Source organism: Xiphophorus hellerii, chromosome 3 (assembly GCF_003331165.1).
Source record: "Xiphophorus hellerii strain 12219 chromosome 3, Xiphophorus_hellerii-4.1, whole genome shotgun sequence".
In the NCBI taxonomy this organism is placed as follows: Eukaryota; Metazoa; Chordata; class Actinopteri; order Cyprinodontiformes; family Poeciliidae; genus Xiphophorus; species Xiphophorus hellerii.
The window spans coordinates 27,753,554-27,774,147 of record NC_045674.1 but is presented as its reverse complement, the minus strand read 5'-3'; the positions used below and the strand labels follow the sequence as shown (position 1 = coordinate 27,774,147).

Below are 20,594 nucleotides of genomic sequence, written 5' to 3'. Positions count from 1 at the left end.
TGAAGAGGGCCTCCGAAATGGTCTGACCGCATTTTCACGGTGACGAGAGACGGAGCCGCCGTTTCTCTTTGGCTGGTTTTATGCTTTCAATCAGATTCTTAAAGCTGCAGTGTGCGACTTTTATTTAAAAAGATTGTTTGTTTTTTGTTTTTTATTTATTTGTTGAAACTGCTACTACAGTATGTCGTGACAGTATGATATGAGGCGGATAATCTGTGGAAAAATCTAGCTCCTCTGCTTTCTCCCAGGGCTAACCAGCAACAACCAATCAGAACCGGGAAGTGTCTTGGCACTGTCAATCATGTCACTGTGCGTGCTGCTCAACCCACTCCTCGCTACTCCCCTTTAATCCCTGCTACAACAGAGCTTCTCCCTGTCAGCAGAGCCTGTCGTGAATGCTAATGCTAGTTAGCATAGCCCCCAGTGACTGCAGATAAATGGTTTTCCTGTAACAATGAGCTGTTCTTACACCATTAGCACATTTAGCAGCACGTTCACAAGATTGATTGACAGTGCCAAGACCCTCTTCCTGACTCTGGTTGTTTTTGGCTAGAGTCAACAGTAGCAGCTCAGGGAATATGTGGAGGAGATCAATCTTTTCACAGATTATTTGTCTCATATTATACTATCATGACATGGTGACAGTTTCAATGAAAATGGAAAAAAGAAGATTATAAAAAAAGTGACACTGCAGCTTTAAAGAGGTTCTAAAACTATCAGGCTGAGCATAAAGGAGAAAATATTTCCTAACCATAAAAAATGTAAATGAACTTAAGTGCATTTAAAACTCAATGCTGAAGAAGTCGGCACTGAAACGTTGGCCTGTTTGTGTTGCAGACACATAAGACGGCCTTTGTGTGTCACAGAGAGGTCAGTGAAGGAACACTCCTATATTTAGGTCCCTGTTTAAGGAAGAAAGAAGACTGAGATCCTAAATGTCAATCCCTGCGTGTGATTTGAGGCTGCCGCGCTAACCATCACTGTACAGGAGCAAAAATTATAACCCCATCAATCACCACTGGAAACCTCAAGCGTTCAAATAGTATTCCCAGCTATCCGACGTGCAACAGGCGCTCTGTTTATTCCCCGCAAGGTGAAGGAGAGACCGGGATTAACGAACTCTGCGCTGGGTGTCTCGGGGTTGCGACGTGGAAAGATATTTTATGTTTTTATTGCAAGAAGCAATGAAAAAGGCGGTCAGCGAGAACACGGAGCGGTGCAAGAAGGATTCATGTAGCGCCTTGAAAATGGATTGGTACTCCTGGAGGCTTTTTTTCCACAATTTTTTGCAGATTACAACCGCAACCTTCAGTGTTTTTTTGCCGTTTTTATTCAACACTGTGTCCCAAAAAAAGGAAAAACCTAGTTGTTACGGCAAAATACGCTGATCCAACATATGTAGAACCAACTGCTGCTTTAGTCAAAGTTGCAGGGGTTTCAAGGCAGGTCTCAATTTGTTTTTTACGTCAATTAACTGGATTTTTAAAATAAAAATAGCTAAAGCTAAAGATACACTTCAATTTTAAGATAAAATTTTAAGATGTGCATTTTCTTGAAGGAGCAGTATGACGAGTTTTCCAGTCACATAATATCATTTTACAGCATAATCAAGTAACTATGTTATCTTCAGTTGTCATAAAAATCCTATATATGTCAAACACGACTTAAAAGGAATCTGACTTCATAATTTAGTACTTTGAAAAACTGGGTCTCCGTCTCTTTAAGTAAGTCCGGCTCTTTCCTACACTCTGCCTTTAGGAAGTCATCACAACATGGCTCCTCTATGAGCTCTTTAGCAACATTTCTCCAAGAAGACGCTCATATAATGAGCTCAGGAGATATGCAGTTCCACCAGGTGTTTGCCAATTGCTGCTGGCTAGTCTGAAGGAGCTGCGTGTGGGAGTCACGAGGGAGGTGTGTGCTCTGTGAGGCGGAAACTCGGAAGCTCAAAAACCACGGCACCAACTGAGGAGGAGCTTCGTCCTACAAGGCGGAGCTAGGTCCAACCAGGCGTTTTTGCAACCCTGAATGGTCGCCATGTGAAATTATTTTTCAAACATGAATGACAGAATCAAGGCATGTATGTTTTTGATGAGGGAACAACATACTAACATGATGTAAAGCTCAAAAACCTTGATTTTACATAATGCTGCCTCGTTTAAACAAATCGTTTAGAGTTATAAAATCTATCTTCTTTTAAAACTTCTCACCAACTTCCTCCTTCACTTGCCTGCTGTGTTCCTTTGTGATGCTGTTTATTCACTAATGAGCTCCGATATTTATCATTTATGCCGAGATTAATAATAATGCGCTACTTTGTATTGGTCCTCATTGAGCCCTGAGGGTTCAGTTTCTCCCATTTTAGACGTTTGCTTCGTTCAAGACACCTGAATCGAATAAATAGGTTATCGCCGGGTCCGTGCAGAACTTGGTTCCGTTTTGAATATCTAATTCGGCCCTTGAGAATTGGAGTTGGAAACCCCTGGTCTGATCCATGAAGTTCCGGTTAAATACATTGACATTTGTGTCTAAATGACAAAAGGTTTGATGTGTGAAAGGAGCTTAGAGAATGGAGGCACACGTGTTTTAAAGGACAAATCCAAAGCTAAATTAAAAATGCACATATCTGAAATGGTTTCAACAAAATTCAGACAGACTGGTACAGACATGGCTGACTTTGTCAAACTGACAGTTCTTTTGACCCAAGTCTCCTTACTGTGTCCGTCTTCGAATGAAACTCTCTGCTCTGTGGGAATTCCTTAAAGCTCTTAACCAGAGATAAAAACACGGACGGCAAGCCAAATTCAGCGATGACATCATTGTTGAACAATTTGGGAAGAGCTGACTTATAATCTTCTTTGTGTTCTTAAACTGAAAAGGCCGTGCACAAGAGAGAAGAGACTCTCGTATCAAATCAGTAGCATGCTCAGAGTTTCAAATGGTTTTTACTGTTTTTGTTGTAAAGAATTACTCAACGAAAACTGAATCTGGTTTCCAGAACCATAGCTTTCATGTGACCGTGCTTCTGGAGACATCGCACATTCTGCTAAAGCAAAAATATTTGCATTAGAAGCTAGAACAGTGCATGGGTTACAGGAAAGTTTGGCAACAATGAGACACATGGAAGCAGTTTGTGGAGAGAACCAAGGCGGGCTGGTATGGCCAGATTTTTTATTAACAAAGGTCTTCAGCGATTATTTTGAGCAGAGCCGTACTAAAGACCAGTTGGAGTCCCAATGTTCTGCACCCGATATTTCAATAAGCAGACAGAATTATTTAATGGACAATTTAGATAAGCCATGCATGCATCTGAGGCAGACCGCATAGCGTCGACATTATTCCTGGAGAAAGACGTACGATAACAAACTGGATGCTTGGCAGTAAAAAAACCCAGCAAAAAAAACAAAGAGATAAGTTGCTTCGGTGAAACAAATTTCCCCTCTGGACTCTGCCAAAGTTTATACAACCAGATAAACATTTTAACCATTTTAAAAAGGTTTTTGAGCCACAATAGAGAGCTTTATTCAATAGTATTGGGGAGCCTCGGCGAGGGGGGTGAATTCAGAAAGTGTTACCTAGTAACACAAAATCCTACCAAGTATTTTTGGTCTACTTTCTAATGCAAATATCTCAGTGCACTTTAGTGAACTTGAAATGAGAAAGGCTAACTTACCAGTAACTTTTAAGTAAGATTTAGGAGCTTGTTTCAAGTCAATAATTCCTTATGATTCATGAAAAATTACTTGTTCCATTGGCAGATTTTTTTATTTTTTGCTTATAGCAAGACATTTTCCCCAATGTTACAAGTGAAATAGTCTGCCAGTTTTCATCAAAACAAGCTCCTATATCTTGCTGAAAGGTTCCTTGAAAGTTATTTTAGTCTTTTCCCCGAGTGCACAAAGATATTTACACTAGAAACTAAACTAGTTTTTGCAGTGCCATGCCAGTAATTGAACCAGGAACTGCACTGACTGCTGTGACTTCTATATTTGGTGTGCCTGCTCCACCAGTGAGCCATGTGGCACCTCTGTAGCAACTTCTGACTGCTGAGTGTGCACGGAAACTAATTTACTAAAGCCAGCTAATTGGCTCAATTTGTGTGCCTCTTGTGATGTCATTAAACCGAGCACGAACAAAGCAGAGCAGCAGTTAATTTTTTATTTCAGTCTTTCACTTCACTGCGCATTTTAAAAACATTGCGTCTTCTGAAATCCTGCAGAAGAATTTCATGACCCAGCCAGCTTTATTTTATTTTTTTATTGTGGGCGTACATTTGTCAGTGAAAGAAGAAAAAAAACCTCAACACTGCAGAGAGCATCTTAGGAGCACTCTGACATGTCTTCACAAGTCCATCTCTCAGCAGGACTGTGGCTGCCTGTTCACTTGCCACATTAGATTGAAAAGCGCTCATGTGACCCTCAGTCCGCCTTTCATCACATACACTCCCGTCTCTCAAAGCTGGTACGGTACAGCCAGTTTACCCAAATATTTACTGTACAAAAAAAAAAAAAAGGGTGACAAATTGAACGTAGAGCTGAGCAGGACCTTTAACCAACTGTCTCGCTGCTGTTTATACAGTATCTGACCTGTGTTTATTATGCGGACCGTGTTAACGCCGCTGTGAGGCGGAGAGCGGATCTGTCAGATCAATGGCCGCCTGTTTGGCACACATCGGCACTGAGAGATTCATTCAGCTGTCAAAATAAAGCCAGAGGAGTTAAATTGTGGGTCGGCGGAGACGGGGCGGATTAGTGAGGTGTGGAGATATTTATGAAAAAGAGAGAGAGAGCACTCAGAGTAGCTCTTACGGTGGAGGAAAAGATTTGGTGCACCTTGAATTTGCCTAAAATGAGTCAATTGGAACATAGGAGAACCCTGATAAGGTATGAATCTGAGCACTGCGTCAGTAGACCTCTTGGTTTGCTGTTTTGTTCCAAATCAACTAATAAGAGTTTTTAAAATTACACTTAAAAACTTTTGCTAATGTAGGTTTCGGTCAAATTTGTACCGATTCAGTTCTGGATTGATTTAACACTACAGGGTGACTAACGTCACCCTGTAACGCTGAGTTAATTTCTGGGTCAAAGTGAACAGATTAACTTTTACTGGCTCGGTGGTGGCAGTGGCGCACAACCTCACCTCCGTGACTAAGGCCTGGTTCACGCGGCAAGATTCTAAACCTGTCGACCGATTTTCAGAACTTCAGAAACCTCACACGACAATAAAAAAGTAAAATCTTAGGTATAACAGGTTTGGATGTGCTGTGAGGCCACGTGACAGGAGCGATGCACCACACACTAAACCGATTTTCTCTCACTAACATTCAGAAGGCGGATGAAAAATCTCGCAAAACATTTCAAGATGATAGTGCGGTGCTAGAGGATGTTATTTCACTGGCTGCTTTCACACCCTGCAGCCAAACTGTAATGCTGTAGATTCCTGTTGTCTACCGATCCACAGGTGGTCGGCCCAATCTCTATTTGAATCTTCCGAGACACGGCTGTTTGTGATTTGCCGATAGATTGTAAACCGATCCTCCATTTGGGGAAGGGGGGGAATTTGTGGCACTATATTTACAAGCTGTAATTCCTGCAAATAGATGAGAAATCTTGCATCCTGCATGCAGGTCGTGTGTGGGTTCTCCCTCTGTAGAGATATTTTTTAAACAGTCAAGGACTGTATGGTAGCTAATTTGGGATTAGCTCTCTGGTGTTGGGAGCCAGAGGTAATAGGGAGGCACTCGGCTAATTGGGGCCGAAACTGGAACAGTCTAACATTGTCAAACTGTTGCTAATTTGGGATTAGCACTCTGGTGTTGGGATGCAGTGATCTGGTTGAGGACCAGCTTCTTTACTATTCTTTTAGAATTGCACAAATGTGAGCTCAGAGTAAACAAACATGGCCGACTGGGAAGAAGAAATAGCGATAGTTTATGGACTATGCTTAACAGAGAGAAAAACAATATTTGACATCTCTGACATTCACCGGACTTTCTGGTGCTTTGTCTTCTGTATTTAGAATCTCACCTTAGTTTTTTGTCACCACAGTTTCCGATCAGCGATGCGTCACGTGCAACACCACACACGCTGCAATATTGGGCCAAGGCAATCTAACATGGTGAATATCTACAGTTTCAGGAATGTTAGGGCTAAACTTCCCAAACATCTCTGCAGACCCCACACGTCCTGGACACAAACAGTTTAGACTTTTACCTATAGAGCAGTACTTGCAAACACAGTCACCACAGAGAGTCTCTTCCCTCTCTGATGGTCTGTCTGATGAACACCATGAACACAATGCAGCTACAGCAGTCGGCTACACCACTGTGAAATAAAATAGGCGTACTACACCACAACAACTTGTCTCTTTCTTTTCTTCTCCTTGTATATAAAACAGCCATACATACCTGCAGATACATATATTCAACATTTGCTACTTTATTTTATTTCCTCTAAAAAAAATTTTTGTGTGTGTTTGTATGCTGCAAGTCCCTGAAAGTGAAGTAAAAAGTCATTGTGCACACAATCTTAGCCAATAAAGTTGATTCTGAATGGTACCATTGGAGTTACCATTGGTAACTCTAGCTACCATTGGTTTCAGCTTCTCTGTGAACAAAGTGGTTCACCAGGGTGAACTGAAGTCATCAGGACAACCCAGACTTTCACATTAGAACACAGCATTGTGTTCTCCTCAACATGGCATCCTGTCAAGATGGACAAGGCTCTGCCTTTCCCTCCTCTAATTCAGCAAACCGGGTCAGAATATTTGGCTAGATCTACCCGATTTCTGTCCCAACAGCCAAGAAGCTTCTAGAGTCGACCTGCAACCAACAGGCCTCAACCATGTCAAAGGAGAACCTCCAAAAGGGAGCAGAACGGGATGGACAAGAGCCACTTCCAATTTGACTCGTATCAACTGAGTTTCTTTATGCAGCTTTCTGATAATTCCTTGCCAGCTGTGACTGACGGCGATTCCAAAATGTCAGAGATTTTTGACATTTTTACAGCCATCTTCAGCCTAAATGACTTCAGCCCTGTGATCTCGGTGTTCTTTCTTTTAGCACTTCTTTCCCCGTGACATAAATCAGCCGACGCATGCCGCCTGTAAATCCCCTCGATGATTAACTGCTCACTTCAAGGAAAAGTCTGCCACAGCTAATTCAGACATTTGTTTTGCCACATGCAGCAAGAGCTCTGCGAGGTTCTCGGCGGGCGCGTGCGTGTGTGTGTGTGCGCGTGCGAACGACTTGGCACCGCGATTCTGTATGTGGGCTGGGCACGAGGGCGAGAAGAGTTGTAAAGCGTGTGTTAGAAAGTTTCTTGAGTAGGAAAGAAAAATACAGTTTGGAAAACACGAAGAAACAGCTGTTGGAAAGGCGGCCAATGGTTGACGGAGGTTGAGTTCAGCTAGGGTTATGCTATAATGCAATTTAAAGGAGGCGGGCGGTCGACAATGTAGTTCGCTCCTTTGTGGGCTTTGATACAAACTGTGAAATTTCCAACTCTGCAAACAGGGTCTAGTTAAAGCATCCAAACCCCTGAAAGTTTTAGCTATTTTGTCCAATTCTTTAAAGAATGTTACAGGCTAGAACAGACACAAATAAAAGTATAGTTATGACACATGGTTTTAAATTTTTTCTTTAAAATAAAATGAAATAAAAATCTAAAAATGTGTGGCTTGCGTTCGGTTCACTCGCAGCAAACACGTGGAAGGATGTGTACTGAGTCAGGAAAGGTCAAAATGGAGTACGGGCCGCGTGACAATCAACACCAAAAGAAGAAAGCTAAATAAAAATAATTAAAAAAAAAAACAGGCAGAAAGATACGGGAAACACTCAGTAATTCAGATTCACCTCAGTCCCGTCTCTGACAGGCACTTACTTGTGTGTGTTTTCATTGGCCAGTGACTCAGTTCTCCTAAAAACTAAAGGTATGTTTCATTAGCAACGAGCAGCAACAAGGTCCACACCCATGCAGGACATGGGTGTGGTCAGGTCCCATTGCCTCCGGAAGTGCACACACTGATCGCCACCCGTGTGGACGCGGATGTGGGCATCCAACATTGAAATGACGGTCAGGTGTGCCGACCACCCTGAAGCTCCGTCAGACACGCAGCGGAGGGAGCAGGTGTAAATTTAGGAGTGGCGGACTTGGGAGAGACTACAGGGAGATAAGCGTCGGCTCCAAACGGGGCCAGATGTGTGTCTCAGGCCTCCCAGTCTCTTACGCTGGACTCTTCTTCTCTGCCGTCATTACACGCGTTTTTTTCCGTGTCGCTTGCGGGTTCGCTGAGACTTCGGCTTCTTGCTGTGTTGTCCTTCTTGCTGTGAAGTAAGTCAGCCAAAGATCCAGGCTGACTTCTGTGCTTCAGGCCTGGACCCTTGCGATGAAAGTAGTCGACACAGAACAAGGCTGCAGGTTCACCTAACAAGTTCTCACTGGCCGCGTTTCCATCGACCAATGTAACTGCGCAGTTTGACATTTTGAAAATAAATTTGCCTGATGGAAACAGGGCAATTTTGAAAAAAACTCAGTTTTTTTTTATAGAAAGCTTTGGCGCTAGGATGAGGTGGAGGTTTTGTTTTGTTTTTTTGGCCATTTTGAAATTGGTTGATTTTGCAAAACTGCAATGGAAACAATTTTTTTGGCAACACACGCAAGTCACATGATCCACCACCAGATGTGGCTTCTGGCGCAAACCATGAAGAAGACGACAGGAAGTAGTGCTTATCATGTCAGCAAACGTATCCACGTGTGATTCTAATCGCGTTTCTTATTTAATAGAAACACTGCAATTTTCACAACATTAGCGAAATTTTGACACTAATGTCAAAATTAGTACAAAACTAATCCGTATTTGTAATCAGTTAATGTCTGTCAGCCAGAAGAGTGGAGTGAATGATGCCAGTTATTGACTCCATGCAGTCCGCTGGGCTTCCTTAGGTGGAAAACCTTTTAGTATTATTTAGCATTATGTATTTTCCAGGCACATACTGCAATTATATAGCACATTCAAGTATGTTAACTTCAGTTGTTATTAAAAAAAAAGCTAAATATATCAAATATTGATTAAAAGAGATTTGTAATTTAAAGTCTTGAAATTGTGCCTCTCTCTCTTTAAGAACACCTGCTCTTTCTGAAACTCCGCCTTCAGAGAGTCATCACAGCGTCACTCCTCTACTAACCCTTTAACTCCGCCTTTCATCATCAGCGCTGGACTGTGAAGCAGTAATAAGCTGAGCAGATGCACAGGTTCCACCAGGTATTTGCGAATTGCTGCTGGCTAGTCTGAAGGAGTTTTGTAAAGGGGATGAGGGAGGAGGGATCTCCTTGAGGAGGAGCTTTGTCCACTCAGGCGTTTTGCACAGCGGAACGGTTGCCACTGGAGATTAAAGGATTTCTCAAACATGCATGAAAGAATCAAAGCAACACTCCAGGTTTGTTTTTGAACATTATAACACAATGTCAAGCTAAAAAAAAAAGTCACTTTAAAACAATACTGCCCCTTTAAGCTACTTTTAATAATTAAGTGAGCATATTGATGTTTGGTAACTAGGATCAAGCGGAATGTATGCGTAACTGACTTAAAATGTCTTTTGCCTTGACGCGACGTTTGATTTGAATTGGCGCTGCACAGACAAACTGAATTGAATTGAAAAATGGTGAGTTAGGTGGTCAACCATAAATTACATACAACACAAGAAATGTGGGGTGTGTCCACCCACTGAAGTGCTACTTTATGAGAGAGACCAACACCAAATAGCGGCTGATCGTGAGGGGAAAGAAAGATGACGCACAGTTTTTAATTTTCTATTACCAAGAAACTCTTTAAAAATGTCCAGTGCGTTTGTGTACAGCCCCCTTTACTCGGACAGCCCTAAATAAAATAAAATACAACCCATTGCCTCCGGAAGTGCTATGATTCGCAAACAGAGTCCACCTGAGTGCAATTTCATCTCATCATAAAGGTCAAGAACCTTTATGATGAGACAGGTCAAGGAGAAAGGTAAAGAGATGCTTAAAGCAGAGCAAGGTTGTAAACAAAACCTGTAAGCCTTGGACTTCTCACTGGTCACCCAGAGGCGCCACTGCCAAAACTATATAGTTAAGACACGGCCATTTATTTAAACTGGCCGGCCGGGCAAGGACGGTGTTACGCAAGGAAGCAAACAAGAGACCAGTTTCAATTTTTGAAAAGTTGTAGGGTTGGTTCCCTGCTGCCTCATGTAGATGTACCCCTGAGCAAGGCACTTAACCCCGTGTTGTGCGTACATGCAACACGTTGATGCGTGTCATTGGGTGAATGCGGAGATGGGCAGTAACTAACTACATTTACTCTGTTACATTTACTTGTGTAACTTTTTTTTTGGGGGGGGGAATATTACAAGTCGCATGTTTTACTTTTCCTTGAGTAATTTCATTGTGACGTATTGCTGCTCTTACATCTGCAGTTTTTGTTAGTTTTGTTTGGGGTTTTTTGTAACAATGTTATATGAATTATTTTCCTTTTGGTCTCTAAAAATACCAATATTTTCACATAACTTTTATATTTTGGTCTTAAATTATGGTCTTGAATATCGTATGATTGATCTTTTGATCAGTTACTACTCAGTAAAGTAATTTCTTGGGCAGCTTTTACTTTTACTTGAGTTGCTGTACTCAAAAAAAAAAAAAAAAAAAAAACTTCAACATATTTTTGAGTGCAACTTTTGGGTCTCAAAACGTTGTACTTTTGAGACCCAAAAGGACAACTTTTGCACTTGAGTGCAACTTTTGAGTCCTCTACCCTCCTCCGGGTGAATGTGGACCAACTGCGAGGCTTCATTTCTTCACAATGCATCAATGATTTAAGCTTCCGCCCGAACTGCAGGATGTGAACAGAACACCACCTTTACCCTCAGTGCACTCTTTGGTGAGGTCCAAAACTCTTGCCCCACCCAAAGTGAACAACTTTTGTCACGGGGCGAAAAAAAAAAAAAAAAAGAAAAAAAAAGGTTCCTTTCATATCTTCTTTTCCTCTCCTCCTCCTCCTCCTCCTCTCTCTCTCTCTCTCTCTTTCTTTCAGCCCTCCGTCCCTCCCTCCCTCCTCAGCATCAAGTGCAGCCTGAGCGGAGCGTCCCGGCCGCGACTTTCCCCCTCAGACTCTCTGAAGGAGGCAATGAGCGGGCAGCCGTGGCCCTGCTGATGACAGCGCGCCTGGGGGATGCAGTGACCGCCGACTGTTTGCCACCGGGATCATATTTGTGTACATCCGAGGACAACAAACAATACGCCGCGGATCTGGCATAATCCATCAATCGGATGCGAGCAGGTAGGGACGCCTGTATGGTCTCCTGCTGCCGAGAAAGAAAAAAAAAAAAATTAACCCAAGAGTTTCTTTTTTTTTTTTTTGAAGACTTTTTTTCTCTTTAAAAAAAAAAAAGATTTTTTGATTCACCTCTGACTAAGTTATTTGGATTTTTACATCACAAAAAGTAGGGAACTTGTCCTTTCATCAATTTTCATCATGTGGTGCGTTCATGGAAGCAAAAAAAAAAAACAAAAAAAGCAAACTCATCGGTGTTGTGTCTACACGCTGGAATAACTTGCATTCATCCCAGTGGTGCAGATGTCGATCGGCGGACGTCTGAAGGATATACTGCAAAAAAATATATATATATTACATGTAGTTGGTTATTATTTACGTTGGAAATTTAAATGACAATAACAATGGCTTCATTCAGATTTAGCCAAATTAAAAATAATAGATATATTTTTTTCTCATATGTTAATCGTCTTTCTAACTTTATATGGGTTAAAAAGAAAGTCGGAAAATATGTCGAAACTGGCTATCACTAATTTTACTTCCAAAAAAAAAAAAAAAAAAAGAAAGTGTGTGAGGTGAACAAAAGACCTGAACGCACAAGATTGAGCCTTCGAGCGCCACCTCTCGGCCACTTTGTTTTCCACCGGAGGAGGAAGAGGGCACAGCCTCGTCATCCTCGTTAGCTGAGAGCAGCGGAAAAAAAAAAAAGAAAAAAAAAAAGAGTTCGGTCGAAAATCAGCCTATTCGAAGAGCAAAAAGCCACCATGGCAGAGTATCAGTTTCCACTGATTACTTTCTCTCTCTCTCTCTCAGTTTTAGTGTTACGTCTGAATTTGGCAGCGGGAATGTGACGCTGAGCAGAAACTTAAAAAAATGTCTTTTTTCTCTCTTTCATTTATTGAAAGTGTTTTACGGCTCTTTGCGGCCATGTATTTTATTACCAGTCTGTTGTATGCTGGTTAGATTTCAGCCGCCGCCTGTGTTTTATAGGAGGCTGTGGGGGTGCAGCCAGGCCTCAAAAATGTCCCGATTACAGTCAGAGTCGGTTGGAGGAGACGTCACAGTTACCTTGGAATATAAAACAATAAAATAAAATGTAAAAAAAAAAAAAAAAAAAAAGTTCTGAGAAGAAAAGGGGAAGCATACACGTGGAGCATGTGCAGTTGGTCAGAGGTGACCTGAGGTAGAGGGCAACTTTTTCTTTTTGCCTGTATCTGCTCTGGTGAGCGTGAATACACCAGTAGCAAAGAAAACCTAAAAAAAAAAAAATCACAAACATCTCATAAAAGTTCTGTCTTAATGCTACTTTAAGCCTTGCGCAGATGATGAAATGCTTGTAGGTGGTGACGGATGAAAAGATGAAATTTTCCTGGGAACCTTTTTTTTTTTTTTTTCTTTTTTAAACTACGGAAGTATCAATTTGAAACCGAATTCATTCCCCCCCCGCCTTAAATGTTTGTTTTGAACTGATCTGTAGGGCAGACATGGGCATTTCACTTTTAATTTGTCCGTAAAGCGTTAACCAAAGCCGTAAATCCTCCTCCATCCAAATAACTTTCTTTTCCAGCGTTTGAAATCGGCAGGCTGACTTCACAGCCGCAGCTTTTCTAGTTCAGCGATCGTCTGTCGAATCTATTACAACACACCCCCAAGTTAAAGCACGCATATGTGGACTCGGGGCGGGGGAGGAGGTTGACACTCGTGGGTAAAGGAGGCAGCAGACACCATCGGTCTTCATAGTCTCTCTGTGTTTGGTGCCATTTGTGCGCATGGAGGGCCGCATTGTGGAGCTACAGGAAACCAGATATGGTCATTATTGAAGGAGTAGGTTAACCATTGTGGCAAACCTCCAAGCCACTGTCTCAGCTCGTCCAGCGTCTTCTCGCTGCCCTCCAGCCATAGACTCGAGGAGCAGAAAACTTTTAACCACACAGTTAATGCAGCAGCTCTGGATTTAAGCTGTAAAAACTCAGCAAAAAAAATATGAAAGCAAACGCTACTGACTTATATATAAAAAATGAGGGCACCAACCACCTCAGATGGCTTTAACACATTCAAGTGTGACACACACACACACACACACACACCCGACCTGCTCGGTTACCGTCTCCGTTGAACGCTGGAGCAGCACTGCCTCCCTGTGGCCATGAGTGGAATTGGCTGCTTTTCTTTTTAGTGACTGAATAATCAAGTCAGGTTTTAAAGAAATTCAGGAATCACTTAAAACACAAGTAATTCAGTAAGTATATACATACTTACATGTTGTTTCGGGGTTTTTGGAGGTGGTGTCTTATTTGGGATATATAACTTTATTTCAGTTAGCAGAAACCCAGACTACCTCCAATAAGACTGAATCCAACATCTAGTCATTAGAGAACTGAGTTGGGTGGAGCCAGGAGCAAAACATTGTTCCCCAAAACATTAGAGGATATAAGAGAACAATGCTTAATAAATTGAGGTTAGGAAGGTTTACATGTCTTTATTTTTATAATAGACAGTTGTTATATCTGCAAATACCTTCCGTGTTTTGTTCTAAGAATGTTTCATACAGGAAGATTCCTTAGAGACAGACCACCTCCTGCTTCCATTTCTGCATAAATAATTATCAGCTTCAGTGTACATATCAACTAGAAGACAAAGTGGCAACAGTTTAAGGGGTTAAACAAACACTGTTCATATAAATGACGATGATGTTTCTCAAATAATATTTTCTCTTATGGAGTTATTTTAAGATGGTAGCATTCCACTTCAAAATGGGACCAACCTGGACTAGTTGTTAGTGAAACTGCCTAAGGAAATATCTACTCCTTTGCACCTTTTTAGCAAAGCCTATCATAAAAAAAATTGTAAGTATACCCTTCAAGCTCATATTTGAGCAAAAGTGCTACATTCACCAAGTATCAATAAATCTATACCAAATGTGTTTGCAGAAGTTCACTTTAATGTATTTGGTTGCATAAGATATCTGAAATGCCACAATATTACAGTGGCCCCAAACCCTGTGATTCAAAAGTTGGTTCTTGTTGGTACCTGTGATTGTCAGAAGTGTTAATGTGTGTAAATTAATGTGTTCATCTCTGGTTCTCTACATTTCAGAGCCAGGCCCAACTTAACTATGGGCCCCATACCACTTTGCATCCTGCTTCCAGTAACGGTGCTGACTACAGTGGTGGCTGTAACTGCTGAGGAAAACACAATTGACAACCAATACACCTGGCCCCAATGGAAGGTGCCACTGGTAAGGAAACGACGCACTGTGCCCCTCAGCAACCCCAGCTTTGCAGCTCACCCCCAACTGGAGCTGAGTGGCACCTGCGGGATCGAGTGCCAGCGCCACATTCCCTCGCCTTCCCTGAATGATTTGGAGCAGTTCCTATCCTACGAGACGGTCTACGAGAATGGCACACGCACGTATACCTCCGTTTCTGTGCATGGCCTCAATGAAGTCACTGTCTGGTCCAGAAACACTTCATCAAGGTCCCGTCACAAGCGAGAAGTGTACGGCACAGATACTCGCTTCACCATCGCCGACAAGCAGTACTCCACCAAATATCCCTTCTCCACCTCGGTGAAGATATCTACAGGGTGCTCTGGGGTGTTGGTGTCACCCAAACACGTGCTGACAGCTGCACACTGCATCCACGATGGAAAGGATTATCTAGACGGAGTTCAGAAGTTGCGTGTTGGCATTCTGAAAGAGAAGAGCAGACGAGGAAAGGGAGGCAAAGGAAAGGGAGGGAAAGAAAGGGGCAAAAGAAGAAAAGGGGACAAAGGTAAAGAGGAAGGACTGGAAATGGAGGAAAAGGGCGGGAGAGGAAGAGGAAGAGGAAAAGGCAAGAAGATCCGGAGTCGTCGAAGTGTTGACTCTGGCAAACCTTCATTCAAGTGGACCAGAGTCAAAAAGACCCAGGTTCCTAAGGGTTGGTTTAAAGGTGTGTCAGATGGACTGGCTGCGGATTACGACTACGCCGTTCTCGAGCTGAAGAGAGCCCCAAAAGTCAATCACATGGATCTAGGTGTTATACCTTCCGTTAAGAAGCTCCCTGCCGGTAGGATCCACTTCTCCGGCTTTGACGACGACAGACCTGATAACTTGGTGTACCGGTTCTGCTCTGTGTCTGAGGAATCCAATGACTTGTTGTATCAGTACTGCGACGCCAAACCCGGCTCCAGCGGCTCGGGAGTTTACATCCGCCTCAAAGAGCCGGGCAAAAAGAAGTGGAAAAGAAAGATCATTGGGGTTTTCTCTGGTCACCAGTGGGTTGACGTCAATGGGGACGGGATGCAGCAGGATTACAATGTGGCCGTGAGGATAACGCCGCTCAAGTACGCGCAGATCTGCTACTGGGTCCATGGGGACTCGAGTGAGTGTCAGGTAGCCTAAAACAACATGGAAACTCCCCACTTTTCTGCTTCTTATCCATCATCTCACACCATAGTTCCTCCTTACAGACTTCACCTACCTTCACACATCACCTTGTTTCACCAAGCAGAAACTAGGCAACTGCTTCTTCTTCCCCTTCCCGTCTTTTACCTTGTGTGCCTCCTTATGACTCTGCTACAGTGATTCAAGTGAAGAAGTGGCGACAATAGGAACTCATCAATGCGTCAAGGGAACTGTGGCTTGTCAGTTGTCTTTATTTATTTGTTTGAAATATATATGGGAAAAGAAATCCGTTTTAAGTATTTTAAGTCTACTTTGACAGTTTTCAAAAATAAATTGACCTCTATGGTTGGAGTACAGTAAATGGTTTATAGTGTAAATCACAAATACCTGCAAGGTATTACCATTAAGGAAAAGGCCTCTCCACCACTGTAAGCATAAAACGTGGCAATAACAAGATGCCCAAAAACCAACTTAAATACTTTAATTAAAAAAAGAACGGTATGACGATTCAGAGAAAACAAAAGAATTAATAAGCTGATATTTTGATTTGTGTATATCTCGAACATTGTATTAGATGTTCTGTGTTTGACGCTTATCTTTTAATGTGTTTTTCTCCTTCTGGATGCTTTTTAGGAGATGATTTTTTGTTGTTTTTGTATGATTTGTGTGTCTCATCCTCTCTCATCCGTTCTTGCAGTACAGTGAAATGTGGTTTCATTGTTGTGCACATAACTATAACAGAGAATGACGTGGTGCTAATTTATGGGACTGTAACCTTTTTGTCTCCGTTCCGGAATGACTTAGAAAATATTTTTGGTGGCCTAGTACTGTAACTCTTAGCTTAAGGTCAGGCTACATGTTTGCGTTACATTAAGACTGAACCATTCAACAATTTACTTGAGCTGTTTTTATTTCTCTATTTTAAGGGTAACAGATTTGTTTTTAAAAGTCACTTTGTTTTTATAGTAGTTTAAGATTAAATGCAATATTTCTGACTTGTTCCTGTTGCTTTTACTCCAAGGAAATGCAAGACTATCCTTTTAAATACCAAATATCCGCAAGTAATTATTAGCGTTGAAGTCTACAAGCCATTAAAACCAAGATTCCCCTTTGCGTGTGTGTGTCTATGTGATGAAAACAAATGCGTCTAAGAAAACAGCAAAGAGTAAGATGTTTTATAAGGTTTTGGCATACGTGAAATGCAACTTTTCGGCAGAAGAATCTCTGCCAAATGTTAAACACAGTGGTGGAAGTGTTATGATTAGGGGTTACAACATTCCTTCAGATACTTAAGATTCAGATCCAGTCGTAAAGATTTGACTGGGAACGGGCCTCCACAGAGATTCGTATGTTTGTTTTTAGCAAGATATTCACTAAAAAAAGGCATAAAAGGGAGACATTTGGTTACACAGAAAGAGCAAGTTTTGAACATGCGTATGGATAGACATGCCAGGTTGTTAGTAGCCTCTGACACAAAAGATTTCATCCATTTATTCCACAGAACAATGTTACAACTCTTGACATTTTGGATAAGGATATAGTTATACTGTGAACGGTGATGTTGTTCATTAGTACTTTTAACAGTATGAATTCCTCACAGAAAATATAAAAACAGGAGAACACATTTTTTCCGTTTCTCAGTTTAGTAAAATGTATGACAGTGTTAATTCCAAGACGTTTGTGGTGATTGAAGCAGGTGTCCACGTTTCAATTTAAGCAGGGTGCACATCAAAATGAAACACCCCAAAATAAAGTCGGAACAGCTCGATCCGTCATCCAATTTATTGCATCTCGAGGGGCTTACATGCACTGGGAAGGGCCATTGTAAATAAAATAAATTTACAATAAAACAAACAAACCAAAAAAATTACAATTCTAATAATTCAGTCATGAAAAAAATGTTAATATTCTCCCATGATTTACTCCCGACTCTCACAACCAATCCACAAACATGACAGAGAACAGACACAGAGAAAGATCTATCACTTTCTGCAGTTTACAGCACAGAAGAGGAGACTGGCGTCAAATTATGACCAAACGTATGATTACGCTCAAAGTGATTTTACTGAGCTCTGGGTTCAAAATGGCAAAAAGGTTCAACTATAACCTCAAATAGAGTTCTCCATAGTTAGAGGCTCCACCAACGGCAAGCCAGATGTTATCGATTAAGAAAAGAGTCAAACACGATGCTCAGATGGAAGCGAAACAAATGTTTAGTTTAGTTTTACTACGCACTCTGGTGCTGGAGCAGGTTATGTTCACCTCGAGGCTAAAGGTGCGGTGCGGTGTTTTGGCCGCTAGCAACTTCAAAGAGAATCCATCAGAGGAAAAGCCCTTGTGGCTTGTAAATAGCGTCGACTTTGAAGTTTCCTAACGAGGTAAACACGTTTAGCGTGTCGTTAGGAGTCATGAATGCACAGGCGGCGGCGTCCTTTGGATGCGTAATCCTGTGCGTAAACAGAATTTGATTTGCTTAGAGGACAAAACACCACATTGTATCTTTAAACTTTTCTCATTAAAGTAAGCTGAGCAAAGGGTGACCGAGCATTCTTTGCCAAATCAACCAGGCGTGGGCTAATTACTGGTCTTTGGGGCACACCAAAGTTGCCAGAAGCCAGAGAAAACAGTGGAGCGTTTTCTCAGGCTGCCCCTCCCCGACATGCTGCTGCAAAGTTGCCTAAAATATGGCTACTGCACTTTTCCCTCACTTACAAGGACTTGGAAATACTTCCAGTTGGGGAAAATGTGTGCAGTCAAGGTGCTTGGACTCAAAACTAAGGAGCACCCATCACCCTTTTTAGTGCTGTTGGCAAGCTGTGAGGGGAATATAGTCTCACTAACAATTAATAACAATTATATATACTTCTGCTACTCTATAAATTGAAGAATGGTAAAAAGGGATACAATTATGAGCAGGAGGAACCTAAAAACATCTGCTAAATTAACAGAGGGATGTTCTATGCTGTTACTCTAATGCATCGAGCAAAATTAAGACAATAAATAAATGTTAAAGATAAGGTTTTTTTAAGGGAATGATGAATATTTAGCAATTTTTCAGGAGTGATTGAGGGATTGATAGTTATCTCTTAAATTCAATTAGAATAGCTTTCCTTTCTGTTTAAAATCTAGAGAAAATACAGTGATATGACTGCATAGTCTCTGAAAACTATGAAATTCTCAAACTGGCCCCACGCCTACAAGTCTTCTCATTTTAATTACTATAATCATATTAATCTGGTCGATCTGACCCGTCTGAGCACGGTGTTTCCTATGGAAGTCGTGAAAATGGCAAAACAGACTCTTAAAGTCGACCACGGGAGACCAAGTCAACGACTTTTAACGTTTCTACTCAAGGGAAGTTCAAACACACCTCTAAGAAGACTAAAGTGTAGTTTTCTGGAAGTACATAAAGTTCCAAGATATGTTATTTAATAGAAAGGTACGCAGATAGCCACAGTCTGGAGAAATGAACCAAAATGTACATACAACTACATAAAAAGAAGAAAATATAGAAAATTAGGCCACAAGTTAAAACAAAAAGTAAAAAGAAGACGAAAGGACCACTTGCTGTTTTTTTAATAACTGAAAATCCCACCAAGGTTGATCTTACATATACAGTATATTAATCTTTTAGTGGCGGTCTTACTCGTTTCAGTTAGTTCCAATGATGACGGCAAATAGAGGGATACTCACAAGACTTCTCACGATTTCATGTCTGATTCACTTTTGAGATTCTCCTCAACAGACGTACAATAAAGACAAAATCCTCACCAAAGAAACCTCTGTACATCAAAGAGGACCTTCCTGTAAAACATCACACACGTTTTGCCTCTTCAAAAATCTACAGGGACTTTTGTTTACCGATCTCGTCCAACCAACATGGGAACACACAGAAGCTCCGCCCCCCTCAGCAAGGAGGCGGAGACATTAATGAAATGTGGGCGGGGCTTGGGACACCAAAGCACATCAATCATTCAATTCAGCACGACAAATAAATCTAAAACACATATTTCGTCACTTCCTCTCACTTACCGTCCTGAACTATTTTTATCATTATTTATTTATTTTTTGTCAGGATTTTGTGTCATTTTGTTTCGACGATAAAATTAGTACATCGACATAAGCACAAGCTCTGGATTTAAATTTTTTTTTTTTAATCTTATATTTGTATATAATCCATTATGGTTCACTTTCACAGTTTGTGCTACAACATCACACAGGAGAAGTTGGGTCATGAACGGGTGAGGAGGAGAAAAGGAGGAATGGAACATTGCTGGCATCTCGAGATGTTGACAGGCGCCAGGTAAACGCTGAGAAGGCTCTGATCCAGAAAGAAAAGCAGCTGGGAGACAGGAAACACAAGATTTCAACATCAGACTTATTCATCTTTTTTGCTTTCAATAAAGTGTGCGTCTTTTGTTTCCATAGAGCACATGATCGAGCACTTTGACATTTTGAAAAATACATCTTCTTAATAGAAACTTGTTTTTTTGGTAAAAGTCTTGGCGGTGATGAGGTGGGGTTTTTTGGGCTGCATCAAAACTGATTTATTTTGGCAAAACTGCAATGGAAACACTTTTTTTTTTTTTTTTGTATCACACAAATCACATGATCAACAACCCGGATGTTACCACTGGCGCAGACCATGAAGAAGACAACAACCGGAAGTAAATAGAGGATAATCGTACGGAATGTTTTTTAATGACATGAGCAAATTTATTTATCAGATTTTAATTACATTTCATATGAAGTAGAAACACTGCAATTCTGAAATTGTGTTTTTGCGACATTAGCAGAATATTGACAAAGAACTGCAACTTTGCGTACTTTACAGAGGACTTCATAAGAGCACCCCATCCATAGTTTATCGTTCCCCAAATCACTCAAATGAAACTGTAAATAC

General features: G+C 41.4%; 2 protein-coding genes across 10 annotated transcripts in view; one reads left to right on the top strand and one right to left on the bottom strand.

The window, feature by feature from the left end:
* The first annotated feature begins 11,088 nt into the window (after positions 1-11,088).
* On the top strand, positions 11,089-16,804 carry prss35 (serine protease 35). Its single transcript, XM_032557588.1, has 2 exons — positions 11,089-11,310; positions 14,401-16,804. Exon 2 carries the CDS (start codon positions 14,420-14,422, stop codon positions 15,686-15,688), a length of 1,269 nt encoding a protein of 422 aa, XP_032413479.1. The 5' UTR covers positions 11,089-11,310; positions 14,401-14,419; the 3' UTR covers positions 15,689-16,804.
* A 362-nt stretch (positions 16,805-17,166) lies between these two features.
* The window catches only part of snap91a (synaptosome associated protein 91a), a 43,094-nt gene continuing 39,666 nt past the window's right edge, over positions 17,167-20,594 (bottom strand). For all 9 annotated transcript variants that reach the window (XM_032557583.1, XM_032557584.1, XM_032557585.1 and 6 more), the window contains one exon: positions 17,167-20,033. The gene's annotated coding sequence lies outside the window, so the exon portion shown is untranslated. The remainder of the gene's footprint in view (positions 20,034-20,594) is intronic.